The sequence below is a fragment of the Eschscholzia californica genome, unplaced genomic scaffold, assembly GCF_041429995.1.
Source record: "Eschscholzia californica isolate CP2 unplaced genomic scaffold, dmEscCali1.0.p SCAF_1, whole genome shotgun sequence".
Classification (NCBI taxonomy): domain Eukaryota; kingdom Viridiplantae; phylum Streptophyta; class Magnoliopsida; order Ranunculales; family Papaveraceae; genus Eschscholzia; species Eschscholzia californica.
In genome coordinates, this window is record NW_028238198.1 from 13118532 (window position 1) to 13139860 (window position 21329).

General features: G+C 34.8%; 2 protein-coding genes across 3 annotated transcripts; one reads left to right on the forward strand and one right to left on the reverse strand.

Moving 5' to 3' along the window:
• The first annotated feature begins 8459 nt into the window (after positions 1-8459).
• Positions 8460-13373, forward strand: UTR7 (UDP-N-acetylglucosamine (UAA) transporter family). Of its 2 annotated transcripts, none has more exons than XR_015226447.1 (7): positions 8460-9011; positions 10137-10242; positions 10341-10586; positions 10970-11080; positions 11227-12686; positions 12730-12952; positions 13049-13373. XR_015226447.1 is itself a non-coding variant. In XM_086644892.1 (7 exons), exons 1-7 carry the CDS (start codon positions 8971-8973, stop codon positions 13211-13213), a joined length of 972 nt encoding a protein of 323 aa, XP_086501018.1. In that variant the 5' UTR covers positions 8460-8970; the 3' UTR covers positions 13214-13373. The 2 variants fall into 2 exon arrangements, 1 of the variants encoding a protein (XP_086501018.1); XM_086644892.1 differs by having other exon boundaries at positions 11227-11385; positions 12809-12952.
• A 316-nt stretch (positions 13374-13689) lies between these two features.
• On the reverse strand, positions 13690-16000 carry LOC147564254 (uncharacterized). Its single transcript, XM_086669431.1, has 2 exons — positions 15366-16000; positions 13690-15322 (listed from the first exon to the last, which is right to left on the reverse strand). Exons 1-2 carry the CDS (start codon positions 15998-16000, stop codon positions 13882-13884), a joined length of 2076 nt encoding a protein of 691 aa, XP_086525557.1. The 3' UTR covers positions 13690-13881.
• Between the last annotated feature and the right edge of the window lie 5329 nt (positions 16001-21329).

Genomic DNA, 21329 nt, shown 5'->3' on the forward strand with positions numbered 1-21329 from the left:
TTGGATTGAAGTTACTTATATCTTGGTAAACTATGAGTGTATAAAATATGGGAGTCATTCAATCTCTAGGCCTCATATCTAATGTATGAGAAATATCCACCTTAAAAGCTTAGGCCATTAGGGAGGAGCGATTTTTTCACTAGGGAGTGTTAAACAAGCACTTCAACTGTTTGTTGTTTTGCTTGTGAGAGACTTCATATTTCTCTAGTGTTTCTTCGCCGGAAGGGCGTATTTTCTGAGAAGACTCAGCTTCTCGCCGGAATCTACTCGTAAGGGGTAGGTGATCGGTAAAACTGAACCTGCTAGTGATTCTTTGATTAATTTAGCAATGGACAAAGACTTCAATGATATTATCTCCCTTATGGGAAACCTAATGGGAGGTGATGAGACTGACACAGTAAGATTAGAGAAAGAGGACTCAAAGCATGAAGATGATGGGAGGAAGAGTTTAGCAATCAAGCTAATCTCAGGAAGAACAATTAACTTGAAGGTGTTGAAGGAGATACTGTTGAGAGCTTGGAAGCCTATTGGGCGTATGTGGCTAAACGAGTTTTATGCAAATTCATATCTTATCAATTTTGAATTAATGGCAGATAAAGAGTAGGTTGAAGAAGGTGCACCATGGTATGTCCAAGATGATCTGCTAGTTATGGAAAGATGTGATAAAAATAAAATTCCAAAAGATTATACTTTTAAGAAAGCCGATTTTAATATACAAATACATGGATTGCCGGTGGAATATCTAACCATTGAAGCTGTGAAGAAGATAGGAAGATTAATTGGGGAACCATATGAAATACCAACTGAAGAAGTAAGTAAGTGGGGGAGATATGCGAGAACTCGGTTATGTATCGATATAACAAAACCCCTAAAATCTGAGGTCAAGGTTGAGCTTTCCGATGACAAATCATGCACATTACAAATAAAATATGAAAAACTGAATCGATGTTGTTATTACTGTGGAAGAATTGGGCATGTTATGATCGATTGTGAAATTAGAGCGAAGGTTAAAGAGGCAATATCAGATCAGTGGTCAGTAGAACAACAAGAGCAGGCGAAGACATTATTACAACCAAGGTTCACAGATGATATGAAAGCTACCTTCAAGCAGAAAATCAGAATTGAGAATGACAGACAAACCAGAGAAGGAAGAACTGATCGAAATATTAATAGGAAAACGATGGAGGAACCGGTGGCATCTCAACTGATAGGAGAAGATCAAATAGTCCAAACAGATTCCCATGAGGTACGCCAACCACTGAACATGGGAATTGTCAAGAAATTCAAATTTTTACCGCAGAATGGAGCCGCAAGTTCGAACAATAGTCAATTGGACGACAACATGATAACTGAAATAACCGTAACTGAGCACATTGGGCGAGACAAGGTAAGGGATGAAAAAATTCAGAGACATAAGTCAAAAGAAGGCATTGTAACAAAACAAGTGGATGAGGAACTAAAGAAGTTGGAGATATCCCGAAAAACTACTGAGAAGATAGCAGATGATAACTTTATTCAGGAACAAACAAGTAGGCTAATGCTTTCAAAACAAGAGGGACAATGTAAAAATCAGTCTGAGTTACCAAGTTTAAAAAAGAAATGTGTTGCTGGATCCATAAAAAATGTTAAAGGTGGAAAGAACAAAAATTCGAACAAAGAGGCAATGATTGAGGGAGTTGGCCCTCAGATACAGGAAGCAACAAAAGCTCAACAGGTACTAAATCAGGAACAAATTATTTTTTATAAAAGAAATGAGCAGGGTTCGTGGAAGAAGATGGCTCGTGAATTAACGACAAATATACCCAACACATTCATAAACTCGGAGAAGTTGAAAAAGAGAACATGGGCCGAAACAGATATAGAGATGAGTGAAAGTGGAGATGAACTTAAGAGAGCTAGGAAGGAGATCATTAATGAGGAAACTGTAGGGGTTAAGGCGGCCAGCCCTCAAAGGCCGCAAGCTCAATGATACTACAAAGCTGGAATTGTCGGGGAGTGGGGAATGCTCCGACAATTCTGTCCGTGAATTCATTCCTCCGGGCAACTAAACCTTCAATTATGTTCTTGTCCGAGACAAAGCTACAACAACATTCTTCAGAAATTTGGATTCAGAAATTAATATACAAGAATCATTATATTGTGCCGTCTATTGGACTGAGTGGGGGGCTTTGGCTCATTTGGGATGACGAGGTGAGCATCGAGATAGTATCGTCTTCTCCGAATCATATCCATTCTAGAATTTCAGAGGTTGGAATTACAGAGAAATGGAGTCTACTAACAGTTTATGGGCCACCAAATAGTAATGATAGAGGGGACTTCTGGGATTTTATGAGAAATTTTAACATCCAAATTAGTGAACCATGGTGTGCAATGGGGGATTTTAATGCTATTACAACGGAAGTAGAGAAATGGGGAGGAACAAGGTTGAATAGACGTTCTGCTGAACAATTCAGATCGATGATCTCAGATTGTGACTTAATAGATATTGGATACTCAGGTCCGGCTTACACATGGGTAAATGGCAGAGAAATCAACACACATATCAGAGAAAGATTGGATAGAGTGCTTGCAAATACACAATGGAAACTCCGGTTTCCTGACTCAATTGTGAAACACCTTCCACAAATCAATAGCGACCACGCTCCAATCATGTTAAACACTGTTAAATCGAAAATTAAAGGGCAAATCCCCTTCAGATTCGAAGCTCACTGGACACTTCATGGTGAATTTGATGATATGATGATAGAAAATTGGGGAACAATAAGAGGAGCTTTTATACAGAAGCTGCCACAACTTGCAAGAAAATTAAAAAATGGAGTAATGAAAAAGTGGGGCAACTCTTTAATCAAATCAAAGAGGCCGAACAAGCGCTGCTCTCGGCGCAAAATAGGCCACCATCGAGTGATGCCATTGAAGAAGAAAATCGTGTGGTGATGAGACTAACACAGTTAAAGAGAATGGAAGAAATTTTTTGGCTGCAAAGGGCAAAAAAACATTGGGTACAGGATGTAGATAAAAATATAAAATTTTTCCACCTTTCCGTTCTAAATAGAAGGAGGAAAAATAATATTCTTATGGTTAGGTTAGATGATCATTCCTGGTCTAACAACCCGACAATTATTACTAATGTTTTTCTTGACCACTTTTACAGGGCTTCTAGAGCAGAACCAACTTCAGGATTTCCTGAGAATTTGAAGATTACCGACTGTCCCCTATCAATAAGTGAAAACGAGCTAATTAGCCTCCCACCAACGAAGGAGGAAATCTGGCAGACAGTTAAAGAGATGAAGTCGTGTAAAGCTCCGGGTCCAGATGGTTTCTCCGCCATTTTTTACAAAAGATGTTGGAACGTTATTGGTGATGAAGTTACCTCTCAAATTCGTACTATTTTTTATTCAGGACAACTTCCAGGTAATCTGAACCATACTAACATTGCTTTAATTCCAAAAAGGAAAATCGCTGAAAGACCGATTGATTATAGACCGATTGCCTTATGCAATGTCCTATATAGAGTGATTACCAAGATCCTTACAAATAGAGTCAGACAGTTTGTTGGTAAATTAATTTCAAATGTGCAGAATGCGTTCATTCCGGGTCGACAGATATCAGATAATATCATAATAGCCCAAGAAATATTTCACTCACTTTCTACTACATCAATGAAAGAAGGAGCATTTGCTTTGAAGGTTGATATGGCAAAAGCCTATGACCGGGTCGATTGGGTTTTTTACGAGAAGTGCTACAAAGGTTTGGCATTATTGGTAACACACAAAGACTCATTATGAATTGTGTTACAACTGCTTCATTCTCTATTCTATTGAACGGCAGACCAAAGGGCTTCTTTTATAGTGAGAGAGGTTTACGACAGGGTTGTCCTCTTAGTCCTTATTTGTTTATCTTATGTTCGGAGACTCTCACAAAGTTGGAAGTTCAAGCAGAAACAAACGGTTTATATCATGGCCTGAAAATCAACAGATATGCTCCTAGTATTAGTCACCTCATGTTTGCAGATGATTTGTTTTTCTTCGGCAAAGCTTCGAATGAAAATATTAATGCATTGAAGAAATTATTAGATTGTTATGCGAATTGTTCAGGGCAGAAAATAAATTACACAAAATCATCCTTACACTTAAGCGCAAATTGCGCTATTGAAAAGAAGGAGGGGATCTTAAACGTTATGGGGGTTAAGGAGATGGATTCTGAAGATGTATATTTGGGGAATTTCTTATTGAAGCCAAAATACAAAATCTCATCGTATGATTATATTGTCCAGAAAGTGGAAAAGAAGCTTATGGGGTGGAAAAGAAACACTTTTTCCCATGCGGGAAGGACCACTTTACTGAAGAGTGAGCTTTTATCAATCCCAATATATTTTTTGTCGACAAATTTAGTACCGAAAGGAGTTATTGATAAAATTGAGAAATGTCAAAGGAACTTTTGGTGGGGACATAATTCAGAAGTGTCGAAGATGCACTATATAAATTGGGATAGGTTACAAGAGAATCAGAAGAATGGAGGGCTTGGTATAAGAAACATGGGTCTTGTTAATCAAGCATTGATCGGAAAATTAGTTTGGAGATTTGTGAATGAACCAAATGCGTTATGGGTGCGGCTTCTCAAAGCTAAATACCTAAAACATTTGGATTTTTGGCAGTTCAAGCCTAAACAGTCCGCTTCATCGACTGCTACATGGCAAGGTATTCTGAAAATGCGAGAACGAGTAAAAGAAGGGATGTGTTTTCTTGTAGGGAACGGGAAAAATATCAGAATATGGAAAGACCCTTGGGTACCGACATTGAGGGGATTTATTCCAGGTAAACGAAGTGATAGAGAGGCCCTACCGTCACCGATCTTCGTCCATGATTTAATAGATGGGCAGGGATTATGGAAGAAATCGATAATTAAGCAGTTATTCGACTCTCTTGCTGCAAAAGAGATTCTTAAAATCAAATTACCGAGAAGAGATACAAGTGATAAGATGGTATGGATTCAAACCGAGAAGGGAGTCTTCACGACAAAATCATTATACACATCGATTATAAAGGCGAAACCATCAACATCCAAGACTTTAGAACTGCCGAATGAGTTGAAATGGAAAAAAGTATGGTCAAAGTTCAATCTTGCACCAAGAGTGAGAACCTTCATTTGGAGAATATTGAATGATGCATTGCCAACAAAGAAAAGAGCACTACGGTTTAATACTACAATATCTCAATTGTGTGAGTTTTGTAGCGAAGAAGTGGAGGACATAAATCATATATTCAAAAATTGCCGCATGGCAAGAGAAACATGGATTTGTCCGCCACTTAACCTGAGATTTGGAAGGACAAAGAAGCTTTCATGATATTTTATGTGATTGGATAGCAGGGGAAGAAGAAGAGAAGATAGTTACATTACGTTTTTGTGTTGCTTGATATCTATGGAAAGCGAGAAATAAATTGGTTTTCGATAAATTCTTGCAAGGAGGAAGACAAATTATAAATGCAGCAATGAAATTGAATGATGAGTTTATGAATTCAGGGCACTCATTAGGTGCTTCAAGTGAGGAGAATATGTTAATTAATTCAGAGGTTTGGAAGCCCCCTTTGACCGAGGAACTTAAAGTAATCTTTGATGCGGGTTATAAGGAAGGGCAAGCAAAGCTTGCAGCTGTTTGCAGAACCTCAACCGGTGACTTTGTGATGGCCTTGGCACACGAAACAAGCGCTACATCGGCACTTGAAGCTGAAGCTAAAGCAGCACTTTTAGCCTCAATGTTAGCTGCAGACTTACCTCAATATGATTTTATTATCGAAGGGGACGCCTTGAATGTGGTAACGGCTTGCTCAAACCTAGAAGACGATATACCATGGAAGATTCGATCTATTGTGCTTGATATTAAAAATAATATTGCACTTCTCAATAAGTGTAGTTTTGCTTATTGCCCGAGAAATGCGAATAAAGTCGCACATTTGCTAGCTAATTCTTATACTAGGAACAATTCTAACACACCAAGTGTATTGATTACGGTTCCTGAGAGTATTGTAAGTCAGTTGGAGACAGATAAATCCAACATTTCTATGATTTGAGATTAAATAAAGTTAGGCTGAGCCTATTTTCATCAAAAAAAAAATCTCTAGGCCTCCTCCGTTCATTGTTCAATTGTAAAGGGAAGCATTTTACTAATTTATTTTTGGGCAAATTTTAATTTACTCTCAACAATTTTGTAAATTTTTATTTGTTTTTAAAAATGTTTTGCACTTAGTCTTTTATATTTGACAAATACCGACTGACAGCAACAGTTTGCCTAAATCATTTTTTGATTTGTCTTGTGAAGAAAGAGATGGTTTCGTATTTTTTATTTTGCTTACAACAAAAACATTTAAAATAATGTTTTTTTAAATTTATCTTTTGCAAAAATTAAAATGTTATGCATATTGTCTTTGTATTTGACAAACTCATTAACGGACAAATAATATATTGGCTAATGTGTTATATAGGTCGGTAACAACATAATTATATATGTTATCAATATTTTATAACAAGTCTGGGCAGTTATATATGCTGTCAACATTTTATAACAAGACAAGAAGTTACTACATATGTTGTCAAAAATTTGTAACAACACAATTATATATGTTATTTTTTTTTAGTTAAAACAGAAATTTCATTCATGTGTAGGAACTAAATCCAATACATTTTACATGGTTTGAGAGTTTTGACTCCTTTGAATACAACATGGATTTACTAAAGTAAATTACAACGTGAAATTTACAAAAGTAAAGGACAATATGAAGGTAAAGGAGAACGTACAATCTGACAAAAAATAAAATGAAAAACTCTAAATGTCACAAAATGAGAAGATCCTAAAGATCACAAATTTCGTTTTAAACATTATGAAATCGATTGGAATGGAAAAAGAACAATAGAAAAGGAAAAAAAAACTAGAGAGAGGAAGAGAGAGGTACGTTCGAGCGAGAGAAAGAATTGTTATGGGGGTGGCTAACCATAGGTTTTTAATTTTTTTAGTTGTGATATTATGTGGAGGACGATTTTAATAATAGTCATTCTAATGTTTTATTAAGGATAATTTGGTCTATAAATATTAAAACAAAGCATTTCCGGGAATGGAAATCACAAACCCACCCCCTCCCTGGGTTTACTATTACCTCATTTTGAGGGAATCCTGTTCCCCTGAAATAGGATTCACCCTACATTTCCGCAAACCAAACAGTGTTCAAGAATCACATTATCGATTCCCGCACGTCAAATATATCCTAAAGGTCTAAACTTTATTATACTTAAATATTTATATGCTTAGATTAGGCATGTACGTAGCTATCTAATCAACCATTTGAGGATCCGGAGAGGTTCTGAGACTGCCAGATTGAAATTGTTGATCGAATTGCAATACTTCTTGGCGATTCCCTCTCTTTTGTATGTCATTTGTATAACAAAACAAAAGTTGCAAATAACCGAATAATGCAGATGTCATCTTCTTCCAGAATAATTTGTCCATCAATGATGTGTTATTCTAGAGTCTCCATAACAACTGATTTTTTCTAGAAAATATACTCGAAGGAATGGGATGATGTTTTCGAGATATTGTAAAGCATTAATAATATCACAATTGTTTGCTTCAAATAGTCTCTTTGATCTCAATGTGTTTCTCTATCAATGGCGACTTAGAATAATCCCTTCACTAAAGTCATTCACAAACTTACAATGTCAATGAAGATTGATTCTAATGATGGTTTACCCAAGATGGAAAGTTGATCTTCTTCCGGTACCTTCTTTCTTCCCTTTTGTTATACTTCTCTATCTCTCTTATCTATTCCAAAAAGTTGAAATTAGATGGAAGAAACTATGGAAAAAAACATTAAATGATAATTTCCACGTTGATCGTGAAAGGAATCCGACGAAGAAGAGAGGGCCCTTGGCCGGAAATACTATATCTCTCGGTTGATTTCTCTCTGTCTCTCTGTCTCTCTCTGCGGTTTCTCTACATTTATATATGTCGTTAACAGTTAAAAAAATGTAAAAAAATTTTAATGGTTTTTTTCCCTATTCAGACGCACATTTTAGACTTTTCATACATTATTTCCTCATTAAAAGTGATTTTTTACTTGTTAAATGAAAATACAAACCATTAAAATTTTCATTCAAAAAAAAAACCACTAAAATTGTTATTCCCCGACTAAATAGATTTGTTTTTTAACATGTCAAACTTAATAGATATGAATCATAGATATGAATCATAGATATGAATCATCGCAAGAAGAAAAATAGATAGAAACCACTTCACCTATTTTTGAGAAATCGACTACGATATAAGTTAGTCGTTAAAGACATTAATACATTATGAAGATGTAATAAACACGATAACTGTCTAAGGTAAATCAAAAAATTAAAGAGACCTAAAAATCCTACACCGTGAAAGAAGTTTAAAAGTCCGACAAATACATTATACCATGTATAACTTTAATAGGAGTAATTCAAATTAAATAACTACCGATTTCACCTCGAATGGAAATCACAAATTAGTAATTGCAAAAATCAAATCAAATACCCTCCGAGTTCATTAAAGATTCACATGCAAATAAATCTCCGTCCATGTCCCATGCCCCATCTGTCGTCCAAAAATGGAAAAATTTCTTGTTGGACTATTCCATTAGTATTATTAAATTGTTTTCCACTTGACACTATCGTCGAAACGAAAACCAGATCCCAAAGATTCAGAGATTTCAATCCCACCTCCCTTTTCATTTTCTCAAGCAAAACCAAACAAAACCCTAGTTTATCTTTTTCGTTTTATCCCTTTGCACAATTCCATCTAATCAAACGATGTAATTACATATTATCTATTGAATTCAACAAGATTCTTTAAATTTTGAGTTAGATGTGAATTTTTTTTGTTTAATTTTGGAGAATTGATTGTACCTGTGAGAATCGAGTGATTTTCAGGGGTATTAATTGTGCAAGTTAATCGCCATGGAAACTGTAATTGCTGCAGATTCCACTTCATATTTGAGGTCTCTCTCTCTCTCTCTCTCTCTCTCTCTCTCTCTCTCTCTCTCTCTGTACTTCATCACTTTATTTGCTTTATTAGGGTTATAATGCAGAAAATTTACTAACCCAAAAATGTGTACTTTTTTTCCTTTTGTTTTTCAGTAATTTGGTGATAATTTGTGTCAGTATAAGCTATGATTTGATTATACCTTTAATTCTCTGTTTAGATCTTAAATTCATGCTTAGATCTTTAATGCATGTTTAGATCTTTGTTAACCCACTTCATTAAATGAATTATAGGTAAATTATTCTAACCTGACTTGATTACCTCAATCAGTTAATACGTTTTGAGCTGCTGATGTTTCAATTTATTGGCAGCAAACACCTTGATGAGCAACGAGTTGAAATTGTGTCTCGGATATAGTTAATCATACTTGGTTTAACTTGATTTAGGCTTAAATTAGTAGAGGGATTATGATATTCGTAACTATTTTGTGGTATGAAGCTAGGTGATCTCTTTTTATATGATTCTTTCGGGCATTATAGAGTCATATGCAAACTTCTGTGATTTAGATGTAAGTCAATTTTTGTTGGTGGAGTGGAAACCCCATGAATTCTTAGAACTGTATGACCATATCCGAACTCTTGGTATTTCAGTTGGTGGGGAGGCACCCGATGAAATTCAGTTTGATAAGCAAATTTAATTGGTATCTATCTAAAGGCAAACTATTTTACAAGCCAAACCCAAACAAGTAAAATTACGAGGGGTTCGTATTTGTGAACTGGGTTCAAAACCCACACTAATACTAAGATTTAACAACTAATTTTTAACATCTTACTGACTCCCAAACGAGAAAAAAGCAAAAAAGGACAGATTCCAACCCCTCCGAGAGATATGTATTTTTTCTCCTAATTGGCCACCCTATCAGGAAAATGCAAACGCATCAACCCCAAAGTATTATTCGTCAAGAGTTTTGAGGTTCTCCACACCATTTATAATGGTGTTAGTGCTAAGGTCCAATACCGAGAAATCTTGGTGTAGCTCTTGCTCCAACTTGGGCTTTACGATCATATCTGTTTTGAACCAAATATTTCGGCGAGCTTAAAGGTTTTCTAAATCAGTTCTGTTTGGCATGTGTCGGCTGTAGTTTGTTTGCTGCTCTTTCCTATGGAGTCGCTTCTATGGCCATGGTTTTTATCAACAAGGCTGTTCTTATGCAGTATTCGTACTCAATGACTCTTCTAACTATACAGGTATAAATCATAGTCATGTTGTACATTTATCTCTTACAGTTGATTCTAATTCTTGCTTGCTGATACGGATGTTCGTTATTTTCTATGATGTATGTTAGCAACTGGCGACAGCATTGCTTATACACTTTGGTCGAGTTATGGGGTATATAAAGGCTAAAGAATTAAACATGGTGACTGCAAAGAAACTATTCCCAGTGTCACTGTTCTATAATGCAAATGTGGCATTTGCTTTAGCTAGCTTAAAAGGGGTCAACATTCCTATGTATATTGCGCTGAAAAGACTTACACCACTTGCTGTCCTGGTAGCTGGATTCTTTTCTGGAAAGGGGAAGCCTCCAACACAGGTATGTGCTTCAATCTAGAGCGCCTTGTAGTTTGTACATTGATTACACCAATATCCAGTTCACTCTTTATTCACATTTACATAATTAGGAGATGCATTTGTTTATCTAATATCTACTACTTTAAGAAACACATTTTCTATAACCGCATATACATATGATTGGTGGTTGGAAATGTTTTTGAAGAATTAAGCTACTCGTTTGGGTTCCCTCAACGAATCAGTGCTATAGCGGTATAGCCTATAGGTATTTTCCATCTGTCCAATAGTTTGTAAAAGCTTAGTCATATGAATACATTCCCTCGAAAGAAACATCTAAATCAATGCACCATACATTTAGTGCGAAAATTGTTTTAAATCCTTATGACATCACTTGTACTTTTCTAGGTATCTCTTTCAGTTGTGTTTACTGCTCTAGGGGTCATCATTGCCGCACTTGGAGATTTTTCCTTTGACCTCTTTGGATACACCATGGCCCTTACATCTGTCTTCTTTCAGGTAAAGTTAACTCGACTTGCTCCAATATGAGCTCAGATTATGCTGGATTGAGAATTTTACATTCAATTGTTAAATTTATATTTTCTTTCAAATATATTATCAACTTGGTTTCGCTGCTCTCACTATTATAATAATTGGATTTTTAGACTATGTACCTGGTTCTTGTGGAGAAGTCTGGTGCAGAGGATGGGCTCACTTCCCTGGAGATAATGTTTTATAATGGAATACTATCTCTTCCAGTTTTGTTAGTTCTTATAATAATCACAGGAGAGTTCCCACATTCCCTTTCCTTACTAGTTGAAAAGGTAAACCTTTTTTTCTATTCCATCCCCTTAAGATATTATGGCTATCCTTTCTTGGGTACATCTTTGTTACCATTCTTTAACATCTGCTGTGGAACTTATTCTTTTTGCTATCCGGTTCTATTTGTGTTTTTGTGCCTAATTTTGCGATTCTCTTCTTTGGAAGACTTTATCCTTTTCTTTGCTGATCCACGGTGTCAAAATGAGCCGTTTTTATATTTATATAGTTCCACATAAAAAAGTACGATGCACGAAAGACACGAAGATATACTATACCATTTGCTTTCTTTTGATTAGAAAAATATCCTTGAAGTTAGATTCGTTTACATTATTTCATACGGGTAGTTGAGATTTGAAAATGAAATGCATTGTTATATTTAATAGTAGAATATTTTCTTTTTGCACTATACCAAAGAAGTTATGACATTGATATTTGGGTAGTATAGAGGAATCCTGTTTTCTTCAATGGACGAACTATGTTCCCTTAGCAGCTCATCAATCTTAGATCCTGAACGCTCTACCTTACGATTTTCCGGATGATCAAGTTAGATCAGTTGTATCCTTCATATTTTCTTAGCTTTTGTTAACCCATTGTCTTAAGTACCCTTGAATGTAAACGAAAGCTATTGATGTAGTTGGAGATTGTCTTTTTATATTGAATGTTACGATCCAAAACTTCTATCATCTAATCTAATTTGAATCAGCTACTTATATTATGCTACAATTTGGTTAAAATGCTTTGCAATTGAATCTTGCGCTTCATTAATGTGCTGTTGGTAGATCTTCTATAATCTAATTGTAGCTTAAAAGTTCATCAATCATGAAAACAAGTGAATTTCAGATAGGATTAAAAATTAGAAATATTCTTATCTACCTAGTGATCATATTTCATGGTGTGTTTGGCTGATAGATTTGTGAATGCACTACCTAAAAGATTAGAAATCTTAGTAACTAGAAGTCTTTGGTGTTCGGCAACAATCCATTAGACCTGTTTGACAACGGTTAATCAGTCCTGAATTCGTGGGAGTCTTTAGTGTTCGGCACCTGGAATCCTTGGATTTGCAGTTCCTTTGTTGTAGTGCATGCTAGTCTTTTGCTGTGAAAGGTCTATGTTTGGTTTGTGGATACTGGAAGCATCAAATTGAACTTCCATTAACAACTGCCGCCTTTCTAAGTCTTGGAGGTGAATGTCAAGGCTCCTTTAGGTTTCTAATTCTGAAACCCCCTTGCCTTTTCCCTACAGTTATTGCTAAAGAAAAAGATCATGCGAAGATAAAAGAACTAATTATGTCTCCTAAGATAATGTGAAGGATCTACATTTCGAGAAAATGAATTATGTCTCCTAAGATGATGTGAAGGATCTACATTTCGAGAAAATGAATAACTTTCTAGGATTCTGACATGAATGTTTTGTTTATATGAGCAGGCTAGTTCTTTACCATTTTTAGTGATTCTTATTCTTTCATTGGTGATGGGCATCGTCCTCAATTTCACCATGTTCTTATGTACCATAGTCAACTCAGCACTCACAACCACCATTGTCGGAGTTCTCAAGGGGGTCGGATCCACAGTGAGTAAACAATTCTTATCTAATAAGATAATATATAGCATTACCTGAACGAAAGAATTTTTATGTTTCTGACAATTTTATTTTTCTTCTCCACAGACCCTTGGGTTTGTATTGCTTGGCGGTGTGCAAGTACATGCTCTGAATGTGACAGGGTTAGTCATCAACACGGCAGGTGGTGTGTGGTATTCATATGCCAAGTATCAACAGAAGAAGATCAAACCAAAGAAGGTACTCTCTGATGTTGAGGCTCATGATAAATAATAGAGCTTTTTTCTCGAAAAAAATACTACAAGGTTACGATAGTGCTTTAAAATATCTGTTAGTAGTGATTGAGCATATGTTAGTTTATAAATGCTTGTTTCTCAAAGACCATTAGTTTGAAACAAGTCATACTCAATACAAATAATTTGTTTTTATGGTATCATTATTCGTTGAATGATATGAAACGATCCATAACATTGTTTTGGAATTTCATGTTTGCTAATGTAGAAGCAGCAAACATGAAAAGATGAATTAACAAAGAACAGGTACATAATGAAAATAAAAGCAAACTGATTAATCAAGAGATGAATTAATGTGCATTGTGTCTAGTAAAGTAAAGGAGGCCTTGTTGTTTATGTAAGAGTTACTTATTCAAGAGTGATTTTATGTCGGCTGGGTCGGAAATGGAAGCATTTTATGTTTTTGGATCTGAAAAGATTAAATTCAAACCCCCAAATTAAATTGAGGAACAATAGTTTATCCTATTCGAGCAGCAGTACAAATAAGATTAAAAGAAAATGAGAAAAGGATATTCTAATTTTGTAACGAACAAGACAGTAATTGAGTACAGAATAAGATAAATAATATAGAGTATAATTAAGAGAAATGATACACAAGTAGTAAGCACAATATCCATCGAGCCATTTGGAGACCAGACTTTTCGATCATCAAATGAAGTGTTTCATCAGACTTTGTAGGAGTATCTTTGTTAACTTCCCATCCAATATGATATGTTCTATGACAACACCAATTACAAGTCCTGAACTGAAACCCATCAACATGATTTTCAAATCAAACATACTAGTTTCCTCTAAATCATCCTCACTTTCTTCTACTTCAGTCACTTCCACATGATCCTTGCATTCTCTAGACACTTGAAACCCACACAAACCTAAGTTCCCGTCAAAAGAAGTGTTTGGGAATGTGTTGAATTGTCTACCGGTTGGTATGGTTCCAGTGAGTTGGTTATGTGAGAGGTTCAGAACCTCAAGGGATGTTAAACCTGCAAGTTCCCAAGGGATATCTCCTGACAAATTGTTGTCTGAAAGATCTAACGACTCAAGCTCTTTCAAGTTTCCTAACGACGATATAATATGGCTAGAGAAATTGTTGTGAGACAGATTAAGCATTTTCAGAAACTTGAGATCACCAATTGATTCAGGTATACTTCCTTGGATCATGTTGTTGGAAAAATCTACAGCCATAAACTGAAGGTCAATCCTATACAGTGTCATCTTTATTCCTTTGTTTACCAACGCCATAGGATTTATAGAGTAGTAATCTGATATGTCATCGTCCCCCTGATATGAATCAGTCGCGTTCATTAAAGCAGTAAATCTAAAAAAACACTTTGGTGATAAATTCCCTGTGAAATGATTACTGGAGATGTCAATGACATGCAACTTTGGAAATGAAAAAAGGTCAGTTTGCAAGATGTGTTCAAGCGGCCCATGGAAATTATTTGATCGAAGAACAAGATAAAATAGATGTGGTAAAGACCCCAACCAAAAGGGAAAAGAACCAGTCAAGAGATTGTTTCCAATATCAAGATACCTTAGTTCTTTACAATTGATCAATGAACGTGGAATATCCCCTTGAAATAAATTATCATTAAGGTTTAGCAATCGCAAATTGTTTCCATTTATAAACATCTGAGGGATAAGGCCAACCAACTGATTGCTTTGTAAATCCAATATAAAAAGATTTTGGCTAAAGTTACTTAGACATGGAGGCAGGGAGTTAGATAACTGATTTTTAGATAAAATTAGGACTTCGAGATTTCTAAGTTCACATATGGATGACGGTATAGTTCCACTTAGTCTGTTTCCGATAATTTCCATGTTCGTGAGGTTTGTTAGTCTACCTAACGAATGAGGTGGTAAGCGAGACAAGTTGTTGTTAGACAAGTATAAATCACTTAAGGACTTGCATTTTCCAATTTCAGTGGGTATTGCACCAGATAAACAATTATTAGAGAGGTAAAGAAAAGAGAGTTTTGTTGCATTGCCGATACTATTTGGGATCAAACCTGAGAAATTATTTCTCCTAAGATCAAGCTCTCTCAAATGTTTGAGATCAAACAAGACCTTAGGTATTTCTCCTGATAATCTGTTTTCAGACAAATCTAAACTCCTCATATTTGTTGCATTGCCCTGAGAAATTGTTCCCACTAAGACCAATATTTTCCAAATGTTTGAGGTTAAACAAGACCTCAGGTATTTCTCCTGACAATTTGTTATCCTCCAAATGTAAACACCTCATGCTAGTTGCGTTGCCGATATTATTTGGGATAAAACCTGAGAAATAATTTGTATTGAAGTCTAGATCTTTCAAATTTTTGAGCTCAAATAGGGAATCAGGTATTTCTCCAGTCAGATGAAAGTTCCAAGAAATGGACAAATAACTCAGCCACTGCAGATTCTTGAAGAATCCTTTAGCAATTCTACCAGAAAAATTATTACTATATAAATATAAGTATTGAAGACGACTGCAGTTTCCCAACTCTTGGGGGATTATACCAGAAAATTGATTATCACTTAAATCAATTGTCTCAAGGTATCTTAACGATCCAATTTCAGGTCCTAATTGACCAGAAATACCTTTCCAGTAGCATGGAGTTGGGTGGGTAGAGTTCCAACTCGAATTGATGAAATAGTGTACCTCAGAAGATCTATTAAAAAGAGAAAGCAAAGCTTTCCCTTCCGAATTCAAAGCAGAGATTGTTGGGAGAGAAACCATTACATAAAACAAGAAGAGAAAGAGAATGGGAAGTGCAGATGAAGCCATGAATAATATGTTGTTGTATTCATAATGAAAGATATTATTAACTATAAATAGAGAGAGGGAATTTGTTGGTTCTTCTATTTATGCTTAATAGTCAAATTCTTTAATAAGTCAATAGACAGAGTGGGGTTTGTTTGCCTCCGTGTTGTTTACTTTGGAATATAAGGTTTAAACATTGAAAACTGGAGGGAAATGGTCTTCGTCTCCCTACTTATGTGGATATCTCTCTTTTAATTGAAAATTAGTTAAACTCCCTTATTTGTATGGGAAGTTTTACAGGGCCTCCCCAATTTTGTTAAAAAGCCTTTCCATGAATCATTTTACTTGATAAATTATCACTGAGGGGGCCCTTTTAACAAAAATAAGGGAGCCCTATAAATTCTCCCTTTTTGTATTTAAAGTACGAAAATCTTTCTATTTTTATTATTATTATTATTATTTTTTAATCTTCTTTTTTCTTCATACTATCATGTCATGTCTTTTCGTTGTCATGTTATTATCGTCGATGTTCTGCCGAAAAATCTTTATTTCTCGTATCTATCTTTCTCTTCTTTCATAGTTTTTTCCACTTTAGCAACCGTGTTTGTGTAACATTTAAAATTAATAAAGCATAAGAATTCAACAAATAAAATCGAAAAGTGCAATTCTCAATTGTTCTTTGTTTTAGGTTAAAACTGATGTTTTCCAATTTAACTAATTTCAAAGAAGACTCTTAATCTCTGTTGTTCTTTATATTAATTATTATTCGTGTATATTAAAAGAATGCAAATGCAAATCGAAAAGATGAATTGAACGTAAAGATCAAAATGTTAAGAGAGAAATTAATTGAACTTATAGATTAGGGAGGAATTCAAGAGGAGATCCAAGTAGGAGCCGTTGGCAGGACTCAGGAGGGATACAACAGGAAGAGAAAGAAGCATTAACAAAGGTGGGCTACATTCGTACTTTTATTGTGGTTCTTTTGTTAAATTTCAATCTCTTATTGGTACATAATATATCCCATGAAATACTTTCTGTAAAAACTCAAGTTTTTGTCCTTCTAACTTGACTTTGAGATAATCAACTAACGTTTTTCGTTATTTGAACCCTCCAACAAACACTTTTGTTAAAATTTTAGGCCTTTTAAAGAAGAGTACTGACACAAAAATATTGGGTCCTTCCAGAGTCAAAAAGAAAATAAAGTATAACAAGAGTCATTGTATCAATTTTTGTAAACCACTATATGGGATTGAGTGTTAGTTAGGTCGTAATGCATTAAGGGTCCCTCACATTCTAACCAATCTACAACCTCAAACTGAGTGTCTATCGTATCCAATAACATATTTATTCCTTTGTTTACTAGCGCTATAGGATTCTCGTATTCATAGTAGTAGACTAGTAGTAGCCCATAAAGTCCGACTCTTCCGGATATCTATGTCGCCTTCATCAAAACACTAAAGCTATAAACAGAACCGTGTCTGAGAATTTCGAGACCCGGGGCCAAATTTTAACTAGACGTAGAAACAAAATATAAACAAAATTATAAGTAAAATGAAACAAAATTTAAAATAAATCGACCTTAAAAAAATAACAAATCATTTAGCAATTAGATAACAATGTATTTTTGACATATAAAGAATTGACACCTAATGAGGAAGTAAAGGTTGGATACCATATCAATTGGGAATTCTGTTTAGGAAAATTTACTGAAGGAGAAAAGCACGGGAGAGTGGCCCCCTCTATTGATACCATATTAAATGGGATTTCTGTTTTTTTATTTTTTATAAAAGAACGGGATTTAGGGATTTCTGTTTTGGGAAAGTTTACTTGAATACGCCACATATATATTATGAAGTAGAGAAACATGGGAGAGTGGGCCCTCTATGGTGGGGACCCAGGGCGCACGGCTCTGGGCCTATAAAAATATTTTGATGATAAATTTCATGTGAAATGATTTTTGGAGATGTGGATGAAATACAACCTTGGAATGAAAATAGATAAGTTTGTTATGGGTGGTCAAGCAGCCCATGGAAATGGTCGATTTGGTAAAGACCCCAATCGAAAGTGAAACGAGCCATTTATGAGATTGTTTCCTATAGCGAGATACTTTAGTTCTTTACAATTGAACATTGAAAGTGGGACATCCCCTTGAAATAAATTATTATTGAGATTCAACAACTTCAAATTGTTTCCATATAGAAACGTTGGAGGGATAAAACCTACCAATAGATTGAAGGCGAATATCTAGCCAAATCTAAACTCCTCATATTTGCTGAATGACCTAAGAAATTCAGCAAGGTCTTGGATATTTCTCCTGGTAATTTGTTTCTCCACAAACCTAAACTCCTCATATTTGTTGCATTGCCAACATTACTTGAAATAAAAGTTGAGAAATTATTTTCAGATAAATGAAGCTTTCAAATGTTTGAGCTCAAATAAGGAACCAGGTATTTCTCCCGATAATTTGTTTCGTATCAAATCTAAACTCGTCATATTTGTTGTATTGTCGACGTTATTTGGAATAAAATCTGAGAAACTATTTCCAAATAAATGAAGTTTTTCGAATATTTGAGCTCAAACAAAAGGATGTCAAATCAGATTATTATGCGAAGAAATGGAGAAATAACTTAGCAGATGCATATCCTTAACGATTTCTTTAGCAATTCTACTAGAGAAGTAATTGTAATTTAAATCCAAGTATTGAGGTCGACTGCAGTTTCCCAACTCTTGAGAGATTGTACTAAAAAATTGATTATTACTTAAATCAATTGTCTCAAGGTGTGTTAACAATCCAATTTTAGGTCATAATTGACCAGAAACTCATAACCACTAAGATCGAAGGAAACTACGTTGAGGTTAAGGTCACACTTGAAACATTTGCAGTGGCATCAAGTTGTATATGTCGATTTCCAAGTCGATTTGATGAAATAGCCTCCCTCTTTAGATAGGGATAATCCTATATATTAAAACAACTCAGTTGGTTATGAGAGGTATAAGTCTGATTGTTCATTTTTGTTGGGCTTTTGATAAAGATCACATTTGATGAAATAACCTTGCTCTTTAGATAGGGATAATCAAAATAGAAGGGTATTAGTATAAATCGACCAAAATCAGTTAGGATATTCCTAAAATAACTACTACCCACTATATTTTCTTTCACAATTTACAACTTATTTTGTGAGTTGGTTAATATTCCTTCCCTATTTCTTCTCCCTTATCTTCTTTATTTTATTTCCAAAATCGACATGATGTTTATTATTAATCGTTCTCTGTTTTCCATTTTCGAGGAGTTATTCTTAAGAAATTTGATTTAATCCTTCAAAGCAAGGATTGTTTTGAAGAAACTATTGGTACAAAAAAAAGTAGACGAATAGAGTGACAAGTCTAGATGAAGCCATGTGTACTTAATAGTCAAAGTCTTTAGTCAGTTTATAGAGCACTAATGGAAAGTGCCCTGAAACGTGAGAGACCCAGGAGAGAAAGTTGTTGAAAATTTGGGGTTTAGGACTGACGTTTGACCAACCGTCTCATTTAGGTGACTAATATATGGACAACCAATTTTTTTATGTGGACAACTATTTTATTTGGACAACTAGAAAAATTTAAAAATTTATATGGACAACAATTTTTGAGGGGACAACACTCTATGATTTTTCATTCATATCCTCCGAGGATTAGAAGTTTTAATTTAAGTTTATCTTTTCTCTTTCCAAAACCCGAATTATTATTCACCTTCTTCTACTAATTCATCCTCATCACTAATAAATTTGTAGAGTGAGAAATTTTGGAGCGACATTGTAAAGAAACTGAAGAAGAATTAAAATCAGATTTAATATTATTTAGGGCAAATCATGAGAATAACATTTACAATCACTTTGATTAATACTTCCAAAATCCATGAAATTTTTCTTCATCAATTTTTATTATTCCTCTGAATTGGAAACACATCTCAGATTATAACAACTATTGGATTCAAAATTAGTTTCCACAAGGGTTGATGGTACTTTGCATTTATGAATCAGAGAAGTGTGATTTCCTAATAACAATCCGTTTTGAAATGTTAACTGAATAATTCCACTTTGAAAGGACCTAGAGTAGTTAAAGAGATCTGCATAGGAACGGTCTTTAGGGTTGATGGCTGGAGGGTTGTGGAAGATGCATCACTGGAATGAACAGGGAAAGTTAGGGCATTTCTAGGGCCTCCTAGAGAATGGTGAAATCAGTGTAGTTGTTGCAAGAGTAAATATAACTACTCTATATCTCTTCAAATTTCATGCCATGGGTAAATCATTTTAGTATTCTACTTTTTCTTCTTATTGTCTCCATGAAATGTTAAGATCTGAATGATAAAAGCATTACTTTGTTTGGGTTGTTCTTGCGAGAAAAAAAAATCAGAATCTTTCTCTCTTCCACTTTCTCTCACAGCCATTATCTTGGTATTGCCCACCTCTGAAGTACCAGCCCTGAAGGAACGAAGAAGAAGATGAAGATGTCAATTTTTACATTGTTTTTGTTAATGGTCCACAAATCACTAACTCTTAATACTTAAGGCTTTATGGAGGTGTGTCCCCATATTAAATCAAAGTCAAATAACTCTAACATAGTTGACTCGCACTTGACCCAAAAATAGTTGTCCATATAAGAAAATTGGTTGTCCACGTATTGGTCACCCCTTTAAAATTGAGATCAAAAGAAAGTGAAGTTTTCTCAACAGAAAAAAAAGAAAAGAAAAAAAGAAAGTGGAGTTTAAGTGGTACATCCATTAGATAGTTTCATCATATATTGTTACCGGAAGTCATGTAATTGAAAGTAACAACCTTACTGGACCACTGGCTGTGCTTCTCAATTTTTGATTATTTTATTTATAAAAACTCAAGGTTACAATTGATGTCATTTCAATGTAGCATAATTTGTTTTTAGAAGGTCCACCACACTTTGGTGTAACGGCTGGACACCCTATTAAGCTCATAAAGTTGTGGGATCGAGTCTCGGTGGAAGTAGTTTGTCATTTGTCCTATGTAATTTTAGCAATATATAAAATAAATATTGTAATAAATTTGTCGGACTTTAAACTTCTTTCATATTGTCGGGGTTTAGACCTCTATCATTGTGGTTTAAATTAGGCAGTTATCGTGCTCATCACATCTTCATGATGCATGAATACCTTGTAACGACTAACGTAGATCGTAGTCTATTTCTAAAAAAATTTGTTTTTAATAAGGAACGCTTTCAATTTTTAGGTATCATCAACTTGGTATCTTCAAGTTCTTTGTTTATATAAAATCACTTGTTTTTGTCCCTGCATAAATTGTTTTAAAGTTTGAACCTCTTTTAGGTTACTCCAATGTGGGTG